Raw genomic sequence first — 23,299 nt, 5'->3', positions numbered from 1 at the left:
CACCTCCCAGGCTTGAGCGACCTGCTGACCTCAGCCTCCCGAATAGCTGGGACTACAGGTGTGCACCACAATGCCCGGTTAGTTCTTGTATTTTTTGTAGAGATGAGGTTTTGCCATGTTGCCCAACCTGGTCTAGAACTCCTGAGCTCAACCAATCTGCCCACCTTGGCTTCCCAAAGTGCTGGGATTACAGGCATGAGCCACCGCGCCTGGCACCATTATGTTTTTACGTGAAGAAAGTGGATGCTATTATAAAGCATACTCTGCAATGCGCAAAAAGTTACCTGTGAATACACGTTGATTCTTTAAAAAGACCTGGATTCCAACTCAAATAAATCACATCATAATACTGGCACAGATCATCCCAGGAAATCCAAAATATTCCTGAAAATTAATATCTTTGTTAATCTAAAAAAATCTTAATGCTAAATGATTTTAAGTCAGTTACATATCTTTCGCCTTGTTGAAACATGTTTTTTTGTTTTTTGAAGAATAAATGGTATTAAAATTAAAAAGATATATTTACCGTTGTCTATTTTCTGAGCTGTTCGGGGATCAAAGTTTAAATACTTTTGCAACTCTGGAGTCCAGTTTTTTACATCATTTTCACTGTATCTTCCTTTCCAACGTAAATGACTCCAAGGATTTTTCAACTGGATAAATCGCAGCCCCTATATACAAAAGAAACAGGAGATAACATTAAGTTGCAAAACAGTTTTTACCGTATTAGTTCTCTTATTAGAGGATGAACTGAGTACTTATCAATTCTTTTCCCTTCAAATCAACTTGAAATTAATATTTTTAACACTTTCACCAGGTCATACATCAATCAAAAACTGTAAATGGCTACCGACTCTCTAGAGCTAATAGTGTAGTCTTTCACTGCATGTAGTTAAAATTATATAAAATTCAAAAATCAGTTTCTTAGTCACAGCAGCCACATTTCAAATGTTAAATGACCACAGGTAGCTAGTAGCAAATTCATTGGGCAGCCCAGATAAAGAACATTTCCATCATTGCAGGAGTTCTAATAGACAGTACTGCCTTAGAGCATGAAGTATTTTCTGCCTTTTCAAAGCTCACTCTACTCTGGCCCGACTTTATTTTCCAGTATTTATACTCCATGTATCTTTGGCTCTAATCTAGTTTTTCCCTTTCAGAATGCAATAAAATCTTTATTCAATTTTGCCTCTAAAGGCATTTGCTCATGCTGTTCTTTTTTTCTGAAAGGCCCTCTTTGATCCCTTTAGCTATCCTTTCTTCTCAGTGCAGACAGATACGGTGAAGAAAAGAGAAAAGAACATGGACTTTGGGGTCAGAATAAAATGGGACCAAATTTCAGTTATTTGGGTGGGTCATTTACTCTCTCTGAACACTGATTGACTCATATGTAAAATGAAGATTATGATGTGTCCCTAGAAGATGGCTGTGAAGATCAAATGGAATTAACATAAAGTACCTAGCATTTAGTAATTTCTTTCTTTTTTCTCTTCTCCAAACTTCATAGTGCTAACAATCTGTATTACATTAGTTTAAAACAAATAGTATCCTATTTTATAATGTTTCCTACAAATGTAGTCATTTTGTCTCCCCAATGAAATAATTAACTCCTTGAAATGGTAACACTATCATCCCTCTTCAGATTTTCCACTGATTTATGGAACAGAGTGTAAGGTAAATGCTCAGTCAATACCAGGCATGTCTACAGAATTGAATACATTGATTCAGGAAAACAAAAGAGGTGGTAAATCAAAAATAGTATTTGTCTTACTGCAAGCAGTCACCTTAGGAAATTGTGTACTTTTTCTAATGATATCATAAATCAAACTGTTTGGGAGACATCTAAACCACCACCACAACACATTCCTTTGCTATTTTAAATGGTGACAAATTGTGCCTGGGGGTAGATGTACGTGATTTCTGGACATAAGACTCATTCCCCTTAGGCTATATTCCCTAGAAGCTTCATTAATACGATTTCTTTCATCAATATCTTCTACACCATATGCATCTCACCACACGTAAGTCAACCGACATTTAACTCTAATTCCTTTCTTTTCAAAAAATTTAATTCTCCATAAGCAGGTAATCTGCCTCATTTCAGGACTCTTAACACTTCCTAAAAGAGGAGCACAAAGGAGAGCAAATTGCTGCTAAGCTTTTCAGAGACAGACCCCCAGCATCAGTGATATTCAAGGACACCAAGATATGGCTGTAGATTTTGTTGGGATCGGTAAAGAACCAGCCCTAAAAAGAAGGAATGCTAGAGAACTAAAAAAAAAAAAGAATTTGATTTTGCTGAAACATCCAATTTCTAAAGTTATTTCCAAGTGGCAGCAAAGGAAAAGCCTTGGACAGCTTCAGAAATTCTATAACACTTGTCTGAACTGAAGTCAGCACCTTGATGTGGAGATGTACTTCCATAGTAGACTATTTATGAAACATCACCTCAAAGACACAAAAATGATCCAAAGAGAGAATCGCTGAGACTAAAATGAAGACCTTGGAGTACGCAAGCAGGTTAGAGGTAGTCAAACAAAAATGATAGCACTTTTATGCAAATATTAATAAATACTGAAAATCTCTTAAGTGAAGAAAGTCACCAATGATATAATACTAAGCAGAGCTGTCATAGTCTAAGATTAGGTCTTTCTGCAAAAAAGAGGTCCTAGAGATAAATGCTTGAATCAAATATGGAAATATTTTAAAACAGAAGTCAGAATTGGCCAGGCGCGGTGGCTCCCGCCTGTAATCCCAGCACTTTGGGAGGCTGAGGCGGGAGGATCACGAGGTCAGGAGATCGAGACTATCCTGGCTAACACGGTGAAACCCTGTCTCTACTAAAAACACAAAAAATTGGCCGGGCATGGTGGCAGGTGCCCGTAGTCCCAGCTACTCGGGAGGCTGAGGCAGAAGAATGGCATGAACCTGGGAGGCGGAGCTTGCAATGAGCCGAGACCACGCCACTGCACTCCAGCCTGGGCAACAGAGCGAGATTCCGTCTTAAAAAAAAAAAAAAGAAGTAGTCAGAATTAAACAAACACTTCAAAAGATAAGTAGCAAAAAAAAAAAACCAAAAAAAAAAAACCAAAAATAATGCACCTAGGAAACTCCTCGAATATATACCCAATAAAACAGTACTGGAGAAAACCTTTAAATATACATTTTTTGAGGCAGGGTGTCACTGTGCCAACCAGGCTGCAGTGCAATGGTGTGATCTTGGCTCACTGCAGCCTTTGGCTCAAGTGATCCTCCCTACCCCAGCCTCCCAAGTAGCTGGGACTACAGGCACGTGCCACCATGCCCAGCTAATTTTTAAAAAAATTATTTATTACAGAGATGGGGTCTTGCTATGTTGCTCAGGCTGGTCTTGAACCCGTGGCCTCAAGCAATCCTCCTGCCTCAGCCTCCTAAAGTGCTAGGATTACAGGTGTGAGACATGGTGCCCAGCCACTTAAAACATTTTGACTGGTATTTGTGGCAAATTACAATTCTAAAAAAACCCAAACTTACTAGTGTACCTAATTTCACATAATGTTTATATTTTTTGCTTTAAGTGGTCAATTTTTATGCCACTTTTAAAGAAACAATTCTACAGAGTATGGCTGGGGGGGTCCAACACTGACCAGCTAATTTGTAAAGTTCCAAGACTATAAATTTTATAATGGTGCAATACATCCCTACTGTCCTCATAATTCATATACAGTCATGCACCATATAATGAAATGTTAGACAATGATGAACTACATGTATCATAGTGGTTCCATAAGATTATAATGGAGCTGAAAAACTTCTATTGCCAAGTGACATCCTGATGATCCTGCCCCCATGTGGGCCTAGGCTAATGTGTGTGTTTATGTTTCAGATTTTAACAAAACAGCCTTAAAAAAAAAATTAACAGAAAAAAGCTCATGTAAAGTATTTGTGTACAGCTCTACAATGGGATTGTGTTTTCAGCTAGTTGTTATTACAGAGCCAGAAAGTTAAAAAAAATTTAAAGTTTATAAAGTAAAAAATTACAGTAAGCCAAGGTTAATTTATTGGGCTGCTTCGATGGTAGTGGGTTAATGAGAACTTATTAATAACATTCGTATCACTAAAGTTGGTATACAACCACCACTGATGAATTTGACTGGTTTAGAACAATTCATTATTGAAGAAAAAAATATTTTTATAAAGTCTACATGTCCAGTGTTCATAAAGTCTACAGGAGTGTACAGCAATGTCCTAGGCTTTCCCATTCACTCACCACTCACTCACTCACCCAAAGCAACTTCCAGTCCTGCAAGCTCCATTCATGTAAGTGCCCTATGCAGGTGTACCATTTAACAAAAATCTTACATACTGTCTTTTTACTGTGATTTTTCTATGTTTAGATATACAAATACCAAGCTGTTACATTGCCTACACTATTCAATACAATAACATGCTGTACAGGTTTGTAGTCTAGGAGCACTAGGCTATACCATAGAGCTTGCGTGTATAGCAGGCTGTACCATCTAGGTTTGTGTAAGCACATTTTATGACATTCATGCCACAACAAAATCACCTAACGATGCATTCCTTAGAATGTATACTCATCATTAAGCAACAAGTGACTGTAATTCCATGTGCCATACATAAGCAAACAACTCTAACACATAGTAGTGTTCTGTTATTGCTGACTGATCACTACTTCTATTTGTTCTGGTATTAAGGGTCCTTCATTAAGAAATAGTACTTCTTTAATAATCTTTGTATTTTCTAATCCATAGAACCTATTCATTTTTCAGTTAAAAATAACAACAAACTCAGAAGTAATGAATTCAAATATTCTAACCAGATATTGCAGAAACAGGGTCTGTCTGAAAGGCCTGACAGCATGCAAGGGCTTCTAGGAAGAAAAATACTTGCTCACACAAACACACTGGCATGTATCTTATGCCCAGCTATCTTCCTATTTTCTTCCTCTTTCACAATTTTTTATTTTTTCAGACAGGGTCTCTATCACTCAGGCTGAAGTGCAGTGGTGTGATCAAGCAATCTTCCCACTTCAGTCTCTTCAGCAGCTGGAATTATAGACATATGCCACCATGCCCAGCTAATTTTTAAATTTTTTGTAGAGATGGGGTCTTACTATGTTGCCCAGGCTGGTCTTCAACTCCTGGCCTCAAGAAATCCTTCTGTATCAGCTTACCAAAGTATTGGGATTACAAATATGAGCCACCATGCCTTGCCCACTTTCATAAGTATTTATTCAGTGTCTACTATGAGTACTGGTCCATGGCCTCTTAGGAACTGGGCCGCACAGCAGGAGGTGAGCAGTGGGCAAGTGAGCATTACAGCCTGAGCTCTGCCTCCTGTCAGATCAGTGTGGCATTAGATTCTCACAGGAGTGTGAACCCTATTGTGAACTGTGCATGTGAGGGATCTAGACTGTGTTCTCCTTATGAGAATCTAATGCCTGATGATCTGAGATAAACAGTTTTATCCTAAAATCATGCTCCCAGCCACCCCTCCATCTGTGGAAAAACTGTCTTCCACAAAACGGATCCCTGATGTCAAAAAGGTTGGCGACCACTGCTTTAGAGCTTAACAATGTGACTGATCCAAACACCAAGACGCAGCATGGAATCTTGGGAGCTATATATTCCACCTCAAAACTGCTGGTTTTATGGAAAAGACAAAGAGGTGTAACAGCGTTTCTGTTCCGTCATCAGTATCTGTGCCATCCCTGTGATTTCCTTTCCCACCTTTTAATTTCATAATTTCCAATGGTAGAGATCAAGTTGTTTAATGTAGTAGGTGAAATGGTTTATAAATTCCACTTTAACCTTGATTTGTCAGTATTCAAAAGTCTGATAAATTATCTGGGATCCCTGCAATGTCTTATCCAACAGGAAAAATAAAAGAAAAAAATTTAAGGCAAAACCTTGAACTCTCTAATATCCAAAACAGCATATGCATGTGTGGGAACCAGACCCCACTTCTCTCCTTCAGCTTCTGTCATCATTCCAGTTGACGCAGTGATGAGGACATCTCCTTTGTGAAATCTGGAATGAACCCCAAAGACAATTAATTAAAGTAAAACACATTTGTAATCTAAGATCACACCATTTTATCTTTTAGTCTAATGGCTTACATGAAAATGGGCTGTTCCTACCCCCAAAGAATTTTCAAAAAGAAGTACATTTCTAATGCACAGTATGTAAAATAAATTATCACATTTCTTTCTCTTTTTTTTTTTTTAAGTTTCTGGCAACTTAATTCCAAAGTAGAAACCTACCAAACAAGGAAAACAAATGCTAAATTTCAAGTGGTTTACAAATAAAAATAAAGACGTGAAATACCAAAGGCATTTCCCAAAAAGGCACATCATTTTATCAAATCACTGAGCTTTCTAGTTTTGCAACCAAACGGGTATTACTGTTTAGACAAATTTCCAGTCCCTTAAATGGATACGGATTATCCATTTAAGGCTTAACTTCTCAGACTTCTCTTTTCCCACTTTCCCTCAACTTGATAACTAATTAGTAAATCTAAAATAATTTTTCCGTATTACATATTCAAATATTTTGGACTATATACAATTTGGATTAACTGTAACTATTAAGGGAAGATCACTGAGGACTGACTATAGGAAGTACAAAATGTGAAGTCTATTTTAAAAACAATTTCCTTAATAACTAAAAACAATAGCTTCTGCAATCTCTATTCTAAATAAGGCGTGATGTTTTTATTTTTTAAATTTTTATTTATTTTTCAGATGGAATTTTGCTCTTATTGCCCAGGCTGGAGTGCAATGGCGCGATCTCTGCTCACCACAACCTCTGCCTCCTGGGATCAAGCGATTCTCCTGCCTCAGCATCCTGAGTAGCTGGGATTACAGGTGCCACCACCACACCTGGCTAATTTTGTATTTTTAGTAGAGACGGGGTTTCTCCATGTTGGTCAGCCTGGTCTCAAACTCTCAACTTCAGGTGATCCGCCCGCCTTGGCCTCTCAAAGTGCTGGGATTACAGGTGTGACCCACCACGCCCAGCTGGCATGATGTTTTTAAACCGCCCCATTTACCACACACATGAAACAAAGAAAAATGTTTACCTTTGATAAAGCATTCTGAAAGAATTATCCTTACTGAAAGTTTGGCTATCTGAATGCATAGCAATTCTTTCTGGTATCCAGCCAGTCAGTGCATGAAGATCAATATTCTGCAACAGAAACACATTTCAGGACTGCCAGTGTCATTTTCAAGTTCTTAAATCCCCAGAGCAGCTATTATATCTCGCTGATTTGGCATAATGATTTTGGTAGAAATAAATCAGAAGGTAGTTGTTTTCGACCAGTAATATATTTCTTATTTAACTCAAATTCCTACCTGAATTTGAACATGCATATTTTTCCCTATAATCTTTGTTGCTCTTCCTGCATAAAAAACTATTTTACAGGTGAATATGATAAAAAGACACGTAACAGAAAAAACTCCTTCAATGATGCAGTCACGAGTCCTTTAGTGAGTTCTTGCAATGATGCTTCTCATGTTTTACATACATTCCCATTCTTTCTCTATCTAAACTTCACTGAGTAAGCAACAATTAGAAAGCTAAACTAAAAGTATGTGAAGGATAGAGCAACTGAAAGTATAGGCTGGGAAGAGAAAAACTGTAACATCCTACTGCAGTTAATTATGACCCATATATTCTTTGCCTAGCATTAGACCTGGGCATAAAAAAAAGAACCGGAAAAGTCAAGGACACCTGGTTTGGCAGGGAAACTAATCACTTACAAATGATGGGTGATTTGCATACGTTACTTCATTTTACTGTTGGAATAAAGATGCAATTTTCATCTTTACGACTTTAAGACAAGAGGTGGATATTATCCTTATATTATGGATACATGAAGAGGCTAAGAAAGGTTAAACACATTTTCTAAGGCCACAGGCTGGTTATTGTAAGAATTTAAAGTCATGCCAATCTGACTAATTTCCTTCTGGCTCAAGTCTAGTTGACCTCATGCAACAAAAGGTCACTGGCAGACATCTCAATCTTATAGGTTAAGTTCTGTTAAGGTTAGATAAAACAAGTAACTCTCTGAACCTGGATTACAAATAAAAATATAGATGACAATATGACACATCCATTTGATCTAAACAGACTGCTATGGAAAGGTACAGTGTATCTATAATTGGCCTTGTATCCCAACGTAAAAGCAGACACGGTTTAGGCTTTCCCAGATACACAAGAAAATATACATATATCGCCATAATATGGGGACTGGTCATCCTTTTTCAGGGGTAGATAATCTGATTTCTTTCCCTATGAACAAAAAGACCATCTAGAATTTTTCAAATTTAAAACAGTTATATTAGATAGCATAAATCTGTGTCTGGATTGTCTTATCTATTACTTACGGAGTTGGATCCTGGAAAATCATATCCTCCCATGACTTTCATGTATGCTTTTTCTATGAGAGAAACCCATAATTCACTTTTGTTGTTGGAATAAGAACAGAGCAATTCTCCCTTGTGATCAACAGGTAACTGGTCATCAATTATCACCTGGAGAAAAAGAACATTAACCTTGTTAGGTGCACAAAATATCTTAAAATCCTTTCTATCAAGAAACAAGAACACATCTTTTATACTGATAAAATATAAGGCACAATATGCCGAGGGCTATTAAGGTAATGTTTCTAGAATCATACCAATTATAAAATGTTCTTTTTAATATCTTTCTTCAATTTTACAAGCTGATCTGTCAGATAACCTTGAATGAACTGATCAAACGTCATGTAACTATCACTGAAATTAAAAGGTTGAGCATCTGAAATAAAAAATCTAAAATTTGAAATGCTCCAAAATCCAAAACTTCTTGATCGCTGACATGATGCTCAAAGGAAATATTTACTGGAGTGTTTTGGATTTTCAGATTAGAGATGTTCAACCTGTAGGTATTCTGCAAATATTCAAAAATCTGTTAAAATCCAAAATGCAAAACACTTCTGGTCCCAAGCATTTCGGATAAGGGATACTCAGCCTATATGAGATATTCTAGATATGTACATTTAAAATAATTACAAAAGGGCCTCACTATTAAATAACAGTATTATTATCATTTTATCCTAAACCTGTAAAAAGACTCATGTGTAGTTGTAAAGGTAGAACATTATGGCTAGAAAATACATATAAGTAACAGAGGAAGTAATCATGGATACAGTATCTAATTCATATTAAAAAGTGATCTGAGGCTGGGCGCGGTGGCTCACGCCTGTAATCCCAGCACTTTGGGAGGCTGAGGTGGGTGGATCACGAGGCCAGGAGATCAAGATCATCCTGCCTAACATGGTGAAACCCCATCTCTACTAAAAATACAAAAAATTAGCTGGGCGTGGTGGTGGGTGCCTGTAATCCCAGCTACTCGGGAGGCTGAGGCAGGAGAATCACCTGAACCCAGGAGGCAGAGGCTGCAGTGAGCTAAGATTGTGCCACCGCACTCCAGCCTGGGTGACAGAATGAGACCCCGTCTCAAAAAAAAAAAAAAAAAAAAAGTGATCTGTGAGATATGAGGACAAGAAGAATTTTGATTTAATACCAATAGGAAGATTATGTAATACATCTTTAAAGATTCTTTAAACTAGAGTTCAAGAATTGTAGTTCAGTAAAATTATTCTCAATAATTTACTTTTTAAGTAATCAGGTAAAATGGCTCTCAGAGAGTGTTCTAGTCAACATCATCACCACCTGGGATCTTGTTAGAAATGCAAATTTTGATCTCATCTCAGACCTGAATCAGAAACTCTGGGCATGAGGTCCAGAAACCTGTGTTTTAATAACAGATAATCACCTGCCAGGTGATTCTGTGCATACTAAAATTTGAGTATTACTGAACTACAGAGCAATGATTTTCAGACTGGATCACCAGGGGATCTAGGTGAAATGCAGATTCTGATTCAGTAGGTCTGAGGTGAAGCCAGAAATTCTGAAAAACTAACAAGCTCCCAGGTGATGCTGATGTTGCTGCATGGATCTCAGCATGGATAGGTGGTGGAGAACCTTAACAATGCAAGGCCCTTGTAACAGAGTTCAGAGTCCTTCCTTAAAGAAATCAGTGTAAATTAAAATTATGCATATATATTTAAAAGGAAATAATTTCAAAGGCTTGTTACATCTCAAGTTATGACTACATATACACTCTTCTGACCTAACAGATTTAGTTTGTCTGATTTCCTTTTAATCAAAACAATCTAGATGAACTATCAGATGAAAATTTATTTTAAGCATTAGCAATCCTTAGTTCAATGTTACTTTCTGAAACTGTATATATTTTCTCGAAACCATTTAAAAAACAAGTTTATACTTGCCATGGTTTTAATTAATTTTTAATTATTAACACATGATGCTACTGGTAGTAATATATAATATGACAGACTCTAACTTTTAAAGTGTTTAAACAGATGACATTTCTTAATGATTTCACTCAAGATAAAAAGGTAGGGAAGGGATAGAGACAAGGGATGGGAGTGGGGAGAGAAATTATTCACCTTTCTTGGGACACCATTGAGGTGAAGTTTTACCATGTACTTCCCACATGGATTGTACTCTGGTTCGCCATCCTTGTTTTGAGGGTAAATTATGCTTTTGTAAGAAAAATAAATATTAAAATACCAACATTAGCATTCAATATCAACTACTATATAGGACATTTCATTTAGGCATATACTACCATCTTGGCAATTTCATAAAAACAAACAGGAGAATATTTTCCCACAATAAGCCTAGAAAATGAACTACACCCTAATCAAAGTGCTTATTTACTATTAGTAAATAATTTTCTGAGATCATAAAGTGGACATAAATTTCAAAATACTCTGAAAAGTGCTCAATGTTAACTTATATACCCTAATAAATCACCTATTAAGTGTATATATTTAAGCCAGTTAAAATAATCTTTTATCATTGGCCCTAAGAAGTAAAGACCGCTTCAATTAACCACAACTAAGACAAGTAGATACAACTTGACATAAAGTTACATAAAATTATACAACAACATACTTCAACAACTATCAGTATCAATTTTCTTTTAAAATACATTTGGACCACTTATATGGCAAACAGTTGAAACTAAGGACTGCATCTAATTCATCTTTGTACTCTTAGCACTTAACACACAAAAACCACTCAGGAAAAGTTGAATGAAAAAATTATAACGCTTAATTTTTGCAATGAATGATTTTAAGTTAATGTATCTTTTAAAAACTGAAAAAAAACATTTTAATACATTCTAAAGCAGTTCAAGCCAACATAAATATGTTATATTTTCCAGTAACCACATTAAAAGTTAAAAAGGTAAAACTGCCTGTAGTCCCAGCTACTCAGGAGACTGAGGTAGGAGAATCGCTTGAACCCAGTAGGTGGAGGTTGTGGTGAGCCGAGATCATGCCATTGCACTCCAGCCTGGGCAACAAGAGCGAAACTCCGTCTCAAAAAGAAAAAGAAAAAGAAAAAAAAAAGTAAAACCAATTTTAATGTTTTATTTAATCACAAGTCAAAATATGATTTTAACATATAATCAACACAAAAATTTGAGATATTTTGCAATTCTGCATTTTTTTTTTGTTCTAAGTTTTCAAAATCTCATGCATTTTACACTTGTAGTACATCTTATCTTAATTCAGACTAATCCATTTCAAGTGTCTATAGCCACATGTGGCTAGTGACTACTTCACTTAACAGTGCAACTATAAAGTATTATCAATATGACATGATTTTACTCTGATCAATTTCATTTATTCAAAATATATTAATTCCATACATATTAACTACATGTGTATAGGTTCTTAGACTGTTTTAGCCTATCTTTCCACATTCATAAATCATCTGCTTAATTTCTACAGAAGGGCCATATTCTGAATAATATGCCCTCTCCCCTTTCTATACAGATAAGGCTTAAGTTTTAAATTTCTAGTTAAGGGACAATTACACAAAAAGAGGTAAAGAGAGACACATTTTTTACCTGGTAATTAACTTCTTATTAAAACGTCTTTCATAAGCTGCACTGATGGCCAGTGATGCCACAAAGGAGCAATCCGATACTATTGTCTGTTAATAATAATTAACATATTCATATTCATTCATGTGATTTCAACATTACCGCAATATACGTACATTGCCCCAAGTACCTACTTTTTATACTAAATATCTTTTTTTAAAACTTTTACTTTAGGTTCAGGGTACACGTGGAAGGTAACATAGGTGAACTTGTGTCACAGGTGTTTGTTGTACATATTATCTCAACACCCAGCTACCAGCGCAGCACCCAATAGTTATTTTTTCTGCTCCTGTCCCTCCTCCTATCCTCCACGCTCAAGTAGAACCCAGTGTCTGCTGTTCCTCTCTTTTAAGCTGTTCTCGTAATTTAGCTCCCACTTATAAGCGAGAACATTCAGTATTTGGTTTTCTGTTCTGCGCTAGTGTGCTAAGGATAATGGCCTCCAGCTCCATTCATGTTCCTACAAAAGACATCTTGTTCTCTTATGGCTGCATAGTATTCCATGGTGTATATGTATCACATTTTCTTCATCCAATCTGTCACTGATAGGCATTTAGGTTGATTCCATGTTTTTGTTATTTTGAATAGTGTTACAATGTGTACTAAATATTTTCTTGGCTATTATTTCAATAGGAAAGTAACAAATAGAAACACGATACTGCCGACTCATACATTTTATTCTAATAAATCCTACAAAAAATTAAATAATGTATTTCAAAAAAATTGATTTTGAATAATTACTCAAATAATTAAATATCCTTCTATTGCTATCTATTCTTCATCAAAGGTGAAATTCAGATTCTCAAGTTTCGCATCTACAGATACACAATGATAAACAGGGTCCACATAAAAATCTGTAATCACTCAAAACAGTGATTTATACTTACATTATCTCAGTATGTTTCAGTCAAAATATGTAGAATGAACAATTTTTTCCAATTACACTTGTGTGCCTGAATATATAATAAAAATCTAAGAAAAAACTCAAATGTATACACAAATTACTTTAAAATGCTGACTTTTCTATAAAATCATACAAAATAAATGCTCACCTGCTTTATGCTAAAACTGGACACAGTATATATCATTGTAGGATTGTTGGTGAGGTCTTCTGGTCGTACCCACTTGGAAAATGTAGTTTTCTGTTTAGGTGATAACGGTAGCTTGCCCCATCTATCACTGAGGTAATAATAAAAATTAAAATAAAAAAATTAATCTTAAGAGATGACTCAAAGCCAAAATTAAATTTCCTAGAGATTTTTTTTTTTTTGGGTCTAGTGATTATAGCAGTACTATATCATCCTAAAGTAACCTTCTGGTCAAATCTAGCTCTTTATAGAGTCCAGTGAACCTGATCATCTCCTCCAATCAAAAAATATACCTAAATAATTGAAAACAGAAGAACATCTTAAATTCATTTATATTTAAGAATATAATTTTTAAAATTTAGCATAACTGTATTTAAGAAATTCAGCAATAAAATGAAACCATTAACAACAGTACAAGCTGATTCATTCAAAAGGACCTAGGAAGCTAAAGATTCAAAGCTGGTTCTTTACAAACTCCACTTGTCAAGGCTAATAATGAGTGCAGCTAATTTAGTGAATGAATACTAACCGCGTGCCAGATATCATGCTAAAGTGCTTTACATACATAACCTACTTACTTCTTAAAACAATTCTATTAAAGGAATTATTTTTGGAAATAGCTTAAAATGATTAATGACTTATCAAGGTCAGACACCTAAGAAATAGCAGAACTGGCATCTGAATCCAGGTCTCTGGTGCCAAATCCACCATTCTTACCCACTACCCTCTACTCACTGTGTGTTACAGTATTTCTCTAAAACTGATGTGCACACCAAGGGGAAACATCTACCTTTCCCCCCTTCCCAAATCTTTTTTTTTTTTTTTTTTTTTTAAACAGTTGAGGTCTCCATATGTTGCCCAGGCTGGTCTAGAACTTCTGTGCTTAAACGATCCTCCAGCCAAAGCTGATACTAGCCTTTCTGAAATAAATACCAGAGTGCAGGTATTACAGACATGAGCCACCAGGCCCAACCATCCCCAAACCCCTTCTAGAGCAGGAGCAACAAATCCTTGGTTTTCAAAAGATTTCTTAGTAATAGAAAGTATGTAATATGCAAACTGGCAGAGACATAACTTTTTTTTTCTTCAAAGAATGCTGACAGATACTGGGAGAAAAGAGGATTTTGTGGTCAAGTATGACCTACAAACTCCTGGTTAAAGTATTAGTTTTTTCATTGAAGGGCACCTCTAGACTTTTAATAAGCCAATGTTTATTGTAATGTCTTAGAGTAGAATATGGCATATAACATATCTCAAACATTTTTTATTATCATCTCACAGAACCACTAGTATTCCAGGTAACATTTTGGTACCTGTATATCAGAAACTAACTGTAAACAGAAAGTGAGCTAACTGAATTCAGAAGAGTTTGAAGACAGTTGTCAAAAATTTTGAGGAGAAAAAATTAAGGTAAATTCACATTCATAATCTATTATTAACCTGTCATATGAGTCATATTTCAGCATAAATCCAAGATTCCATAATATTTGTTCTCTCAAGTCACCAGAGGATTATTAAATTCAAGGTTTTTTTTCCTTAGAACTTAAAGATATTAAAATATTTTATACAGCCAGGTGCGGTGGCTCATGCCTGTAATCCCAGCACTTAGGGAGGCTGAGGTGGGCAGATCACTTGAGGTGAGGAGTTCGAGACCAGTCTAGACAACATGGTGAAACCCATTCTCTACCAAAAATACAAAATTAGTCAGGTGTGTGGTGGGCGCCTGTAATCCCAGTTCCTTGGGAGGCTGAGGCAGGAGAATCTCTTGAACCTGGGAGGCAGAGGTTGCAGTGAGCTGAGATTGCACCACTGCACTCTAGCCTGAGTGACAGAGTGAGACTCCATCTCAAAAAATAAAAAAATTTTACAATTAAAATATTTATTCAATAATGATTATTTTATGATTTTAAAATACATGACCAGAATAGAAACAATTAAAAAAAAATTCAATCTCTCTAGTGAAAGAAAACCATTAATAAATTCTGGAGCCTTTTCCTGACAATCTGTTATCCCAACTTAAAAACATTTACTGTTGCTTTTTCTTCTGATTATTCCTACAGTAAAATAATCTAAAAAATAAGAAAATATCTTGCCACTTAGAATAGTAATTTTAGTATTTATTCTTGTTTTTCTCCCAATTTAACTACTTCAAGAACTATTTATTGAGTATCTACTATATACCAGATACTGTGGTAGGCACTGGGGCGCAACTTAATTAAAACAGACATGGTCTCTGTTCTTATGAAGTTTATATGCCAGAATAGTAGACAAGCATTAAGCAAGTAATCACCTTAAAGAAAAAAAAAAAAAAAATTCCAACTGTGACGAGTGCTCTACCTAAATTAAGGCAGTCTGTATGGTTACATATTTTACTTTTCCAATTATATTATGTGCATTTTCCTATATTATTACATTCCTTGAAAACTTGATTGTTTATGGCTACATTACATTTTTCTTATGGACACTGCGTTGTATAAGCATTACAAATATGATTTACCTTAATTTGTTGCAAAAAGAAATGATAAGTTTACATCTCTATTTGAATATTGTCAAGGAGATACTAGAATAACTGATTCATTTTCACAATTGTAACAATGATAAATCACTTCCATACGAATTTTTGGGTATATCTCTAAATAGTTCCTTACAACTGGATTCCTGAAGTAAAATTACTGGTCAAAGAGGTATAAAAAACATTAAAGTATTTGAAATATACAGCCAAATTGTTATATAACTAAGTAACAAAATGATTTTTCTAGCAGTTAACCTTTATTATGTAGTGCTTACTACATAACAGCACCATTCTCAGGGTTTTTGCATTTTATTAACTCACAGTGCCATTATGATGTAGTTTCTATTATTATCCCCATTTTACAGGCAAGAAACTGAGACAGATTTAACAAATTGCCCAGTGTTACACAAGATTTGAGACTAGAAAGTCTGGCTCTAGAATCTTGCCCTGAACATTAATGCTGCAAAGTTTCTCAGATATAAAAATTCCTTTGATCCCAATCAGTTACTAGCATTACACAGCTGCCTGAGTGAAAAAAATATGTTAACTGGCTTTGTGATACCTAACCCTTGGTCATTCAAGAACAGCAAAACAGTAGAAAATAAACTGCAGCCCTTTTGTTCTTCACAAAGCCTTCATATTCTATATAGTAAGCATCCAGCTTTTTTTTTTTCCTAATAATAAACACGCTCATTGGAGAAATTTTGAAAAATAAACAAGTAGTAAAGAAGTTAAATCATACGATTTTGTTACCTAGACATAACCACTGTAAATATTTGGGTGTATTTCTCCATATCATTTTTTCCTATGCATCTATAAATACATGAAAAGAAAAATAAGGGTCAGGCACAGTGGCTCACATCTGTAATCCCAGCACTTTGGGAGGCCGAGGCAGATGGATCACTTGAAGTCAGGAGTTCAAGACCAGCCTGGCCAAAATGGTGAAATCCCGTTTCTACCAAAAATATAAAAATTAGCAGGGCGTGGTGGTGTGTGCCTGTGGTCCCAGCTATTTAGGAGGATGAGGTGTGAGAATCATCTGAGCCTGAGAAGTCAAGGCTGCAGTGAGTCATGATCACATCTTTGCACTCCAGCCTAGGCAACGGGAGTGAGACCCTATCTCAAAAAAAAAGGAAAAAAAAAAAAAAGAAAAAAAAATTGGGACATTATATATATAATTTTCTTTTTAATTTCTGTAATGGAAACATTTTTTCCTACAGTTTTAAAGACTTATTTTGAGTAGTACAATATTTGACTGTATAGATGTACCATTATTTAATCATTCCCATATTGCTAGTCTGTTTCAATAATTTTTTGCTATAACAGATGCTTTGATGAGCGTCCTTATTATGTACATCTTTGACTGTTGATTTCCTTATGATGACTAGAAGCTCGGAGTCCTGAACCAAATAATATTTTTAAGGTTGTAGACATAAGCTGCCATTGTCCTGGAAGGCTGTGCTAACTAATCCTCTCATAAATAGCCTTTGCTTGAATTGGATCTTCTTAGTAAACAATAATGTCATTCCATTTCCCTTTTCCATTCAGTTTCTTTACTGAGTGTTAGAATTTCTGTTGTGATTCAACCACTGCTTGGACAAATATTTACTGAGTACTTACTTTACAGCAGGTACTGTGCTAGACACTACAGAAATAATATTAGGCAAAAGGAGATCCTCATGTCCTCATGACTGGATAATTATCAAAACTGCTCTTGCTATGTTGCCCTACCCCTTTCCCACAGCCACCCCTCTATTCCAACAAATTTGTTTTTTTATTAAAAATTTTAATTTCAAGGCTATTAAATTGAATGTCAAAGTACTGAAAAGTTAAAATATTGGAATTAAAAACTGCAACAGTGCTTACTTACCAGAAAGGCATTGGATAGGCAAAACGTTCTCTCAGGTCAACATTCATGAAAGGAACATATTCTATACCATTTATTTTTGACGTTGTCCTATCAAACACGAGAAAAAAAACCCCTAAATGTTCAAGTTTACCTTAATTGCCAATCTTATTTCAACTCTTTAAAATTTAAATGACAAGGTATGATACTAAATTAAAATTAAACTGACAACTTCATGTTGTTGATATATCTTTGGACAATATTTTCATAAAACAATTGAATATCGGAAAATAATCAATTCAAACCAATAAGAATATTCTTTTAAGGCTAATACCCACAAGAAGACAAGACTATTCAAGAGGTAATGAAAGTGTCCTTGACACCAAGACACAAAACCAATTCTATCCTAAGCCTAAAGGGAGAAATAAATTGCTTAAGTTATTTTGGAATAAAAAAAAACATGACATTTACAATTCTGAAATATATGCTCTTCACATTTTCTGGTTAGGAGGATATGAAATGGGTAGTGGAGGAAGGAAGTGTCATAGATATCAGCTATGGTCTACTGACAAATTAAAGAAATAAGGTTTGTAGCAGCTTTGCATTCTCCTTGTTTTGTGAATATGCTTGTTTATCTATATTAACTATTTCCTTCTTGTATTTCTTTCTCTCCCTTATTCTATTTACAAGAAGTTGCAGAGAGTAACTTCAGAATTTAGTCTTCAGGTAACAATAGTCAGGAAATCTGAGCACTACTTAATACAGCCAGGAATAGATGAAATGATTGTTGAGACTATGTACAGCCTTATTTTGGAAAGATGATGAAAACTTTTCACTCGCATGAAGGCTAGCTGCATTTTGTTAGGTGGAATACAGAGTTGTTTTGGTGTAGTACAGAATTTCAAACATGTGAAGTTAGCATATGGAAAAGTGTTGGACTGTTATTAATTTAGTTTTTAGCTTCAAAACTATGCTTCTTTGTCCTGCATTGTTGTGTTGGTGCACAGGCAATTTTTCCGAGACAAAGGGACAGATTAGCAGGAGTACAATTAAAATCTTCAGCAGGAAAGGAAAGAAGAATGCTCTCAGATGGCTGCTACCTAGGCGGAAGCCCTTTCAGCTCAATGTTAGAAAATAAAAAGATGAACACCTACGTGACTTACACAGCTCTAAGCCGACTGAACTTTCTGCAGTGCTCACTTTAAAAAAGCCACCATGGCTCAGAGACTTACCCTATCTACACTGGTTCAGAGAGCAATCAAGAATTTCCACATTATTGTTGTTTTACATTTCTTTTTTTTTTGTACTGCTCCTTGTGCAGCAGGGCTACTCCACAGGCAGTGTGCCCAGAGTAGCTGTGTTTTACATTTTTAATATCCTCTGAGACTGCTTTCAGACACACTAAGCTGGCTGCCTAGATGAGGGGTTGGCAAATGTTTTCTGTAAAGAGCCATATGGTACAAACTTAGGCTATGCAATGAGGTTTCCGTCATATATTCTTTTTTTCTTTTTGGTGCATGTAAAACCTTTTAAAGCAAAACTTTATACACACACACACAAACACACACATATATATGCATTTTTTTTTTCTTTGAGACAGGATCGCCCTCTGTTGCCCAGGCTGGAGCGCAGTGGCATGATCTCAGCTTTGTAATCTCCACCCCCTGGGCTCAAGTGATCCTCGCAAGTAGCTGGGATTACAGGCGCACACCATCATACCCAGCTATTTTTTGTATTTTTAGTAGAGATGTGGTTTTGGCATGTTGCCCAGGCTGGTCTCGAACTCCTGCGCTCAAGTGATCTGCTCCCTCTGCCTCCCAAAATGCTGAGATTGCAGGAGTGAGCTGCCAGCACACCACCTAGACTCCTATTTCAAAGTAACATCTTTCCCCCATTAGGGCTCTAGTTACAAAGTTCCTTAGATTAAGAGTGGTCTGCTATAGCACATTTTGCTCCTTAGCCTCTAGTGGCTCAATTTCACAGAATGCTAGGATTTTCAGCAAAGTGTATTATGTTTAGCAAAAACGCTAATATGAAAATATATTGGAACTAAAGTTGGGCACATGGCTCACGCCTGTAATCCCAGCACTTTGGGAGGCTGAGGGAGGCGAATCACCTGAGGTCAGGAGTTCGACAGCAGCCTGGCCAACATGATAAAACCCTGTCTCTACAAAAAAATAAATAAATAAAATAATTAGTCAGGTGTGGTGGCACACACCTGTAGTCCCAGCTACTTGGGAGGCTGAGGCAGGAGAATTGCTTGAGCCCAGGAGGTAGAGGTTGCAGTGAGCCGAGATCACACCACCGCACTCCAGCCTGAACAACAGAGTGAGACTCCATCTCAAAAAATACAAATGAAAATAATAAAATATATCAGAACTAAAATTTTAACTATTTCAAGTTGTGACTACATGATGGTATAATTACATAATAATAGCACAATACACTATAAGAAAAATCTGAATACAATTCAGCAAACCTAATGAAAATAAAATTCTGCAGACGTTAATAAAATTCTTCCTTACAAATAATTGTAAACTTATTTACCTGAGTACTTCTATTTCTTCTGCTGTGTATCTCTGTCCTTGTGCATCACATGACTGTGGACTTATGAATGACTGAGGTCTTTCGAGGAAGGGATTAGCTCCCAGGGGAAAATGTGCTCTCACTGGAGGTGGCTTTGGCTTAACATTTGTTGACCTGATTTTGCAAACTGGCTTGGTCAAAGGCTCACTCAGTGCTTCTGCTCTATAACAGAGAGGAACAAACAACTGTTCTAGCTTTTCTACTCACATTTAAGCTATTCAGGACACAACATTTACTTGAAGAACCAGTCAAGCATCCCTAACGTAAAATTAGTACATAAAATTCTTACATACTAATCAACATTTCACCACTTCAGCTACTTCCAGAGAGAAGCATTTTTTACAAACAATATTCTACTGACAACATTAATTGAGCACTTATTATATAATCAGACACTATACAAGGTAAGGTAAGTGGTATAAAAGAATGTATAAAACAATCCCTACCCTTAAGGTACTCATAGTTTTATAGGGAAAGACAGACAATTGCATCAAAAATAAAAGATGCGAGGATGAAAGTATTACATGCAAATCAAAGTACAACAGAAGTTATTCACTTAATGAATTGCCAAGTGGGGATGAGTTGGAGAAGGGTGCTCTGAACTGATGCTTGAGCTGCAGAGTTGTTCATCTGGGCAGTGAGGAAGCATTCTAAGTAAACAGAAGAACATGTACAAATGTGCAGAAGTATGAAACAGCATAATGAGTTAAGGTAATTTCTTTTTTAAATTTAAAATTTTTTTTTTGAGATGGAGTCTCACTCTGTTGCCCAGGCTGGAGTGTAGTGGCACCATCTTGGCTCACTGCAACCTCTGCCTCCCAAGTCAAGTGATTCTCCTGCCTCAGCCTTCTGAGTAGCTGGGATTATAGGTGACCACCACCACACCTGGCTAATTTTTGTATTTTTAGTAGAGACACGGTTTCACCATGTTGGCCAGGCTGGTCTCGAACACCTGACCTCAGGTGATTTGCCCACCTTGGCCTCCCAAAGTGCTGGGATTACACGCGTGAGCCACTGTGCCCAGCCAGGAAATTTCAAAAGAATAAATGTTGCCCCTGTGAGAAGTGCAAATGAGAGGCAGCAGGAGATGAGACTAGAGAGGAAACCAGGGGCTGGATCACAGACAGCCTCACATGATATGCAACAGAATTCTGACTTTGTTCTGTCAAAGAACAAGCTAAAAAATAGAAGTTCTTAACCTGAGGTGCATATATGAGCTTCAGGATTCTTGAGAACACTCTGAAATTATATGCAAAAAAATTTCATGTGCATTTTCCTAGAAAGTGGATCCGTAAGTTTCAAAAGATCCTCATAGGAGCCCATGGCTATCTCACCCACCCTTTGCTTAGGGTGCACTCGAGAATATTGGATGGGTTAGCCACACAGGTAATAAAGTCACTTATGATTCTGACAGGTGAAAGAAGTCAAGATAGAGAAGACAATTGTGTGTCAAGTGCTCATATCTTCATGAATCTGAGGAAACAAACTCAAGGTTAGTAGATGACAATGAAAAGGAGGGATGACTATTTTACTTCAGTTAAAAAAAGAAGGGCTTGGGGTGGTACAGTTATCTATCAGGTCAGAGTCTCAAAAGGAGACAATTCATGCTACAGGTATAAAAGCAATTTCCACCCTTTTATTTTTTGTGTGTCTACAATACTCTTTCAAGATACATAATTTGCTTATGCAAACTCATTCATTTTTTAGCAAATATCTACTGAGCACATATTACATATCAGGCACTCTGCTAGGTACTTGGTTAAAATAGACACCTGTTTAAAATAGAAAAAAATCTCTGCCCTCATAGAGCTTAACAACTGGGGGATGAAGGTTGGAGGCGACACACACATTAACAACAAATATAATAAGCTAGTAAATCTCACAGACCTTAGAAAATAAGAGCTATGGGAAAAATACTACAATAGTCAGGTTGCAACTGCTGGGGGAAATTCAATTTTAAACAATGGTTAGGGCAGGCTTCATTGAAAAGTTGACCTCTCAGCTAAGAGGTGAAAAGAGCTACACACATTGTATAATCTGACGTATGTACATGGCTGAAAGCAAGTTCATGCTCATGTTTTCTATTTTTAGCAGACATGGAAGGCTCTCTGGAAGTTCTCTTTGAAAGTCTGATATTACATAACAGAAAGGAGGTCCTCCATTTCAAATATCACAGTTATTTCTGTTCTAAACTAAAACTAAAAACATTTATTGATTTATTTCTTGAGTTTAAAGCAGGGAACTAGAGAGAGGAGGTAAATTCACTAAGAAGTAGAAAGTAGATTTGTTTCAGATGACAGTTAAAAGATGGAGGTTTGTTACTGCAACCTTTACAACACATTTAGATAAATCTGTTTAAATAACACTAAGTGCCATCCATGGATTAGAACTTGAGTGATCAAACCCACCTGTCTAGTGCCTGTCGAGCCAACTGTTTCAGTTTATTTTGCAGGGCTTTATCAGCAGTTTCATAAGACTTAAGAGAAAGAGACAGACATTTTAAAGCATATTTTTCAATTTGCTTGATCTATATTTCTAAGCAAAAAATTTACAAGCCATATTACACTTGTTGAAATTGAGAATAAAAAAAGATGACATTAATTTTCATCCTTAAAAGTATCATTTAAAAATGTGTTGAAAATCTGTCACTGAGGTGAACTTTAAAACCACTTAATGTGGACAAGTGCTAACTGGACCAGAACTGTTTGACCACAGTGCTGTGGAAGGCTGAGTGGAAGGAACCTCAGAAGACTAGCACTTATTTACAGTCTCAAGGCACCTACAGAAATCAGGCCAGATGGTTTCTCTGAGCAAAAGACTCTGCCAAAAAGTCAGTCCTCTGAAAGACACTGGGGACACCAGTCTCAACTACTTTACCTCCTCCTCCTGTCAAATACACTGCTCTTTTATGCACTAAATGTCCCTTGAAGCTAAGAGTCCCAACCAAGGCTCAGCAGGGAGCAGTAAAAACCACTCAGCATACAGATTTTACACTGCAAATAAATAAGGCTCATCCAAACCACTAGCTTATTTTTTAAAAAGTGCATCAAACTGAAAAAAGGGGAAGTTTATTCTAAATTAATAGATTTGTGACAGTGAACTCTTTCTGTAAGTTTATCTTAGTTGTTAGAATAGAAAGGTTAAAAATAGTTCTTGTAATTTAAGACTCAATACTGTCAAAATTTTAATAAGATGTAAAAACCCATTATTAACTTTCTACTCATCATCTTTTATTGAG

At 36.1% G+C, this 23,299-nt stretch overlaps 1 protein-coding gene across 2 annotated transcripts in view; it reads right to left on the bottom strand.

The window, feature by feature from the left end:
• CAPN7 (calpain 7) overlaps nucleotides 1-23,299 on the bottom strand; it is a 46,511-nt gene that overhangs the window by 11,569 nt on the left and 11,643 nt on the right. For both annotated transcript variants that reach the window (XM_008009175.3, XM_008009176.3), the window contains exons 4-14: nucleotides 22,470-22,537; nucleotides 20,023-20,223; nucleotides 17,500-17,586; nucleotides 13,082-13,208; nucleotides 11,994-12,079; nucleotides 10,522-10,615; nucleotides 8,393-8,539; nucleotides 7,084-7,190; nucleotides 5,912-6,032; nucleotides 527-671; nucleotides 285-384 (exon numbers count right to left, since the gene is read on the bottom strand). In XM_008009175.3, the coding sequence (XP_008007366.1) occupies nucleotides 285-384; nucleotides 527-671; nucleotides 5,912-6,032; nucleotides 7,084-7,190; nucleotides 8,393-8,539; nucleotides 10,522-10,615; nucleotides 11,994-12,079; nucleotides 13,082-13,208; nucleotides 17,500-17,586; nucleotides 20,023-20,223; nucleotides 22,470-22,537 (1,283 nt within the window). The remainder of the gene's footprint in view (nucleotides 1-284; nucleotides 385-526; nucleotides 672-5,911; nucleotides 6,033-7,083; nucleotides 7,191-8,392; nucleotides 8,540-10,521; nucleotides 10,616-11,993; nucleotides 12,080-13,081; nucleotides 13,209-17,499; nucleotides 17,587-20,022; nucleotides 20,224-22,469; nucleotides 22,538-23,299) is intronic.

This window comes from Chlorocebus sabaeus, chromosome 15 (assembly GCF_047675955.1).
Source record: "Chlorocebus sabaeus isolate Y175 chromosome 15, mChlSab1.0.hap1, whole genome shotgun sequence".
In the NCBI taxonomy this organism is placed as follows: domain Eukaryota; kingdom Metazoa; phylum Chordata; class Mammalia; order Primates; family Cercopithecidae; genus Chlorocebus; species Chlorocebus sabaeus.
Note: the sequence above shows the minus strand (reverse complement) of the source record. Positions and strands in the feature narration are given on the sequence as shown.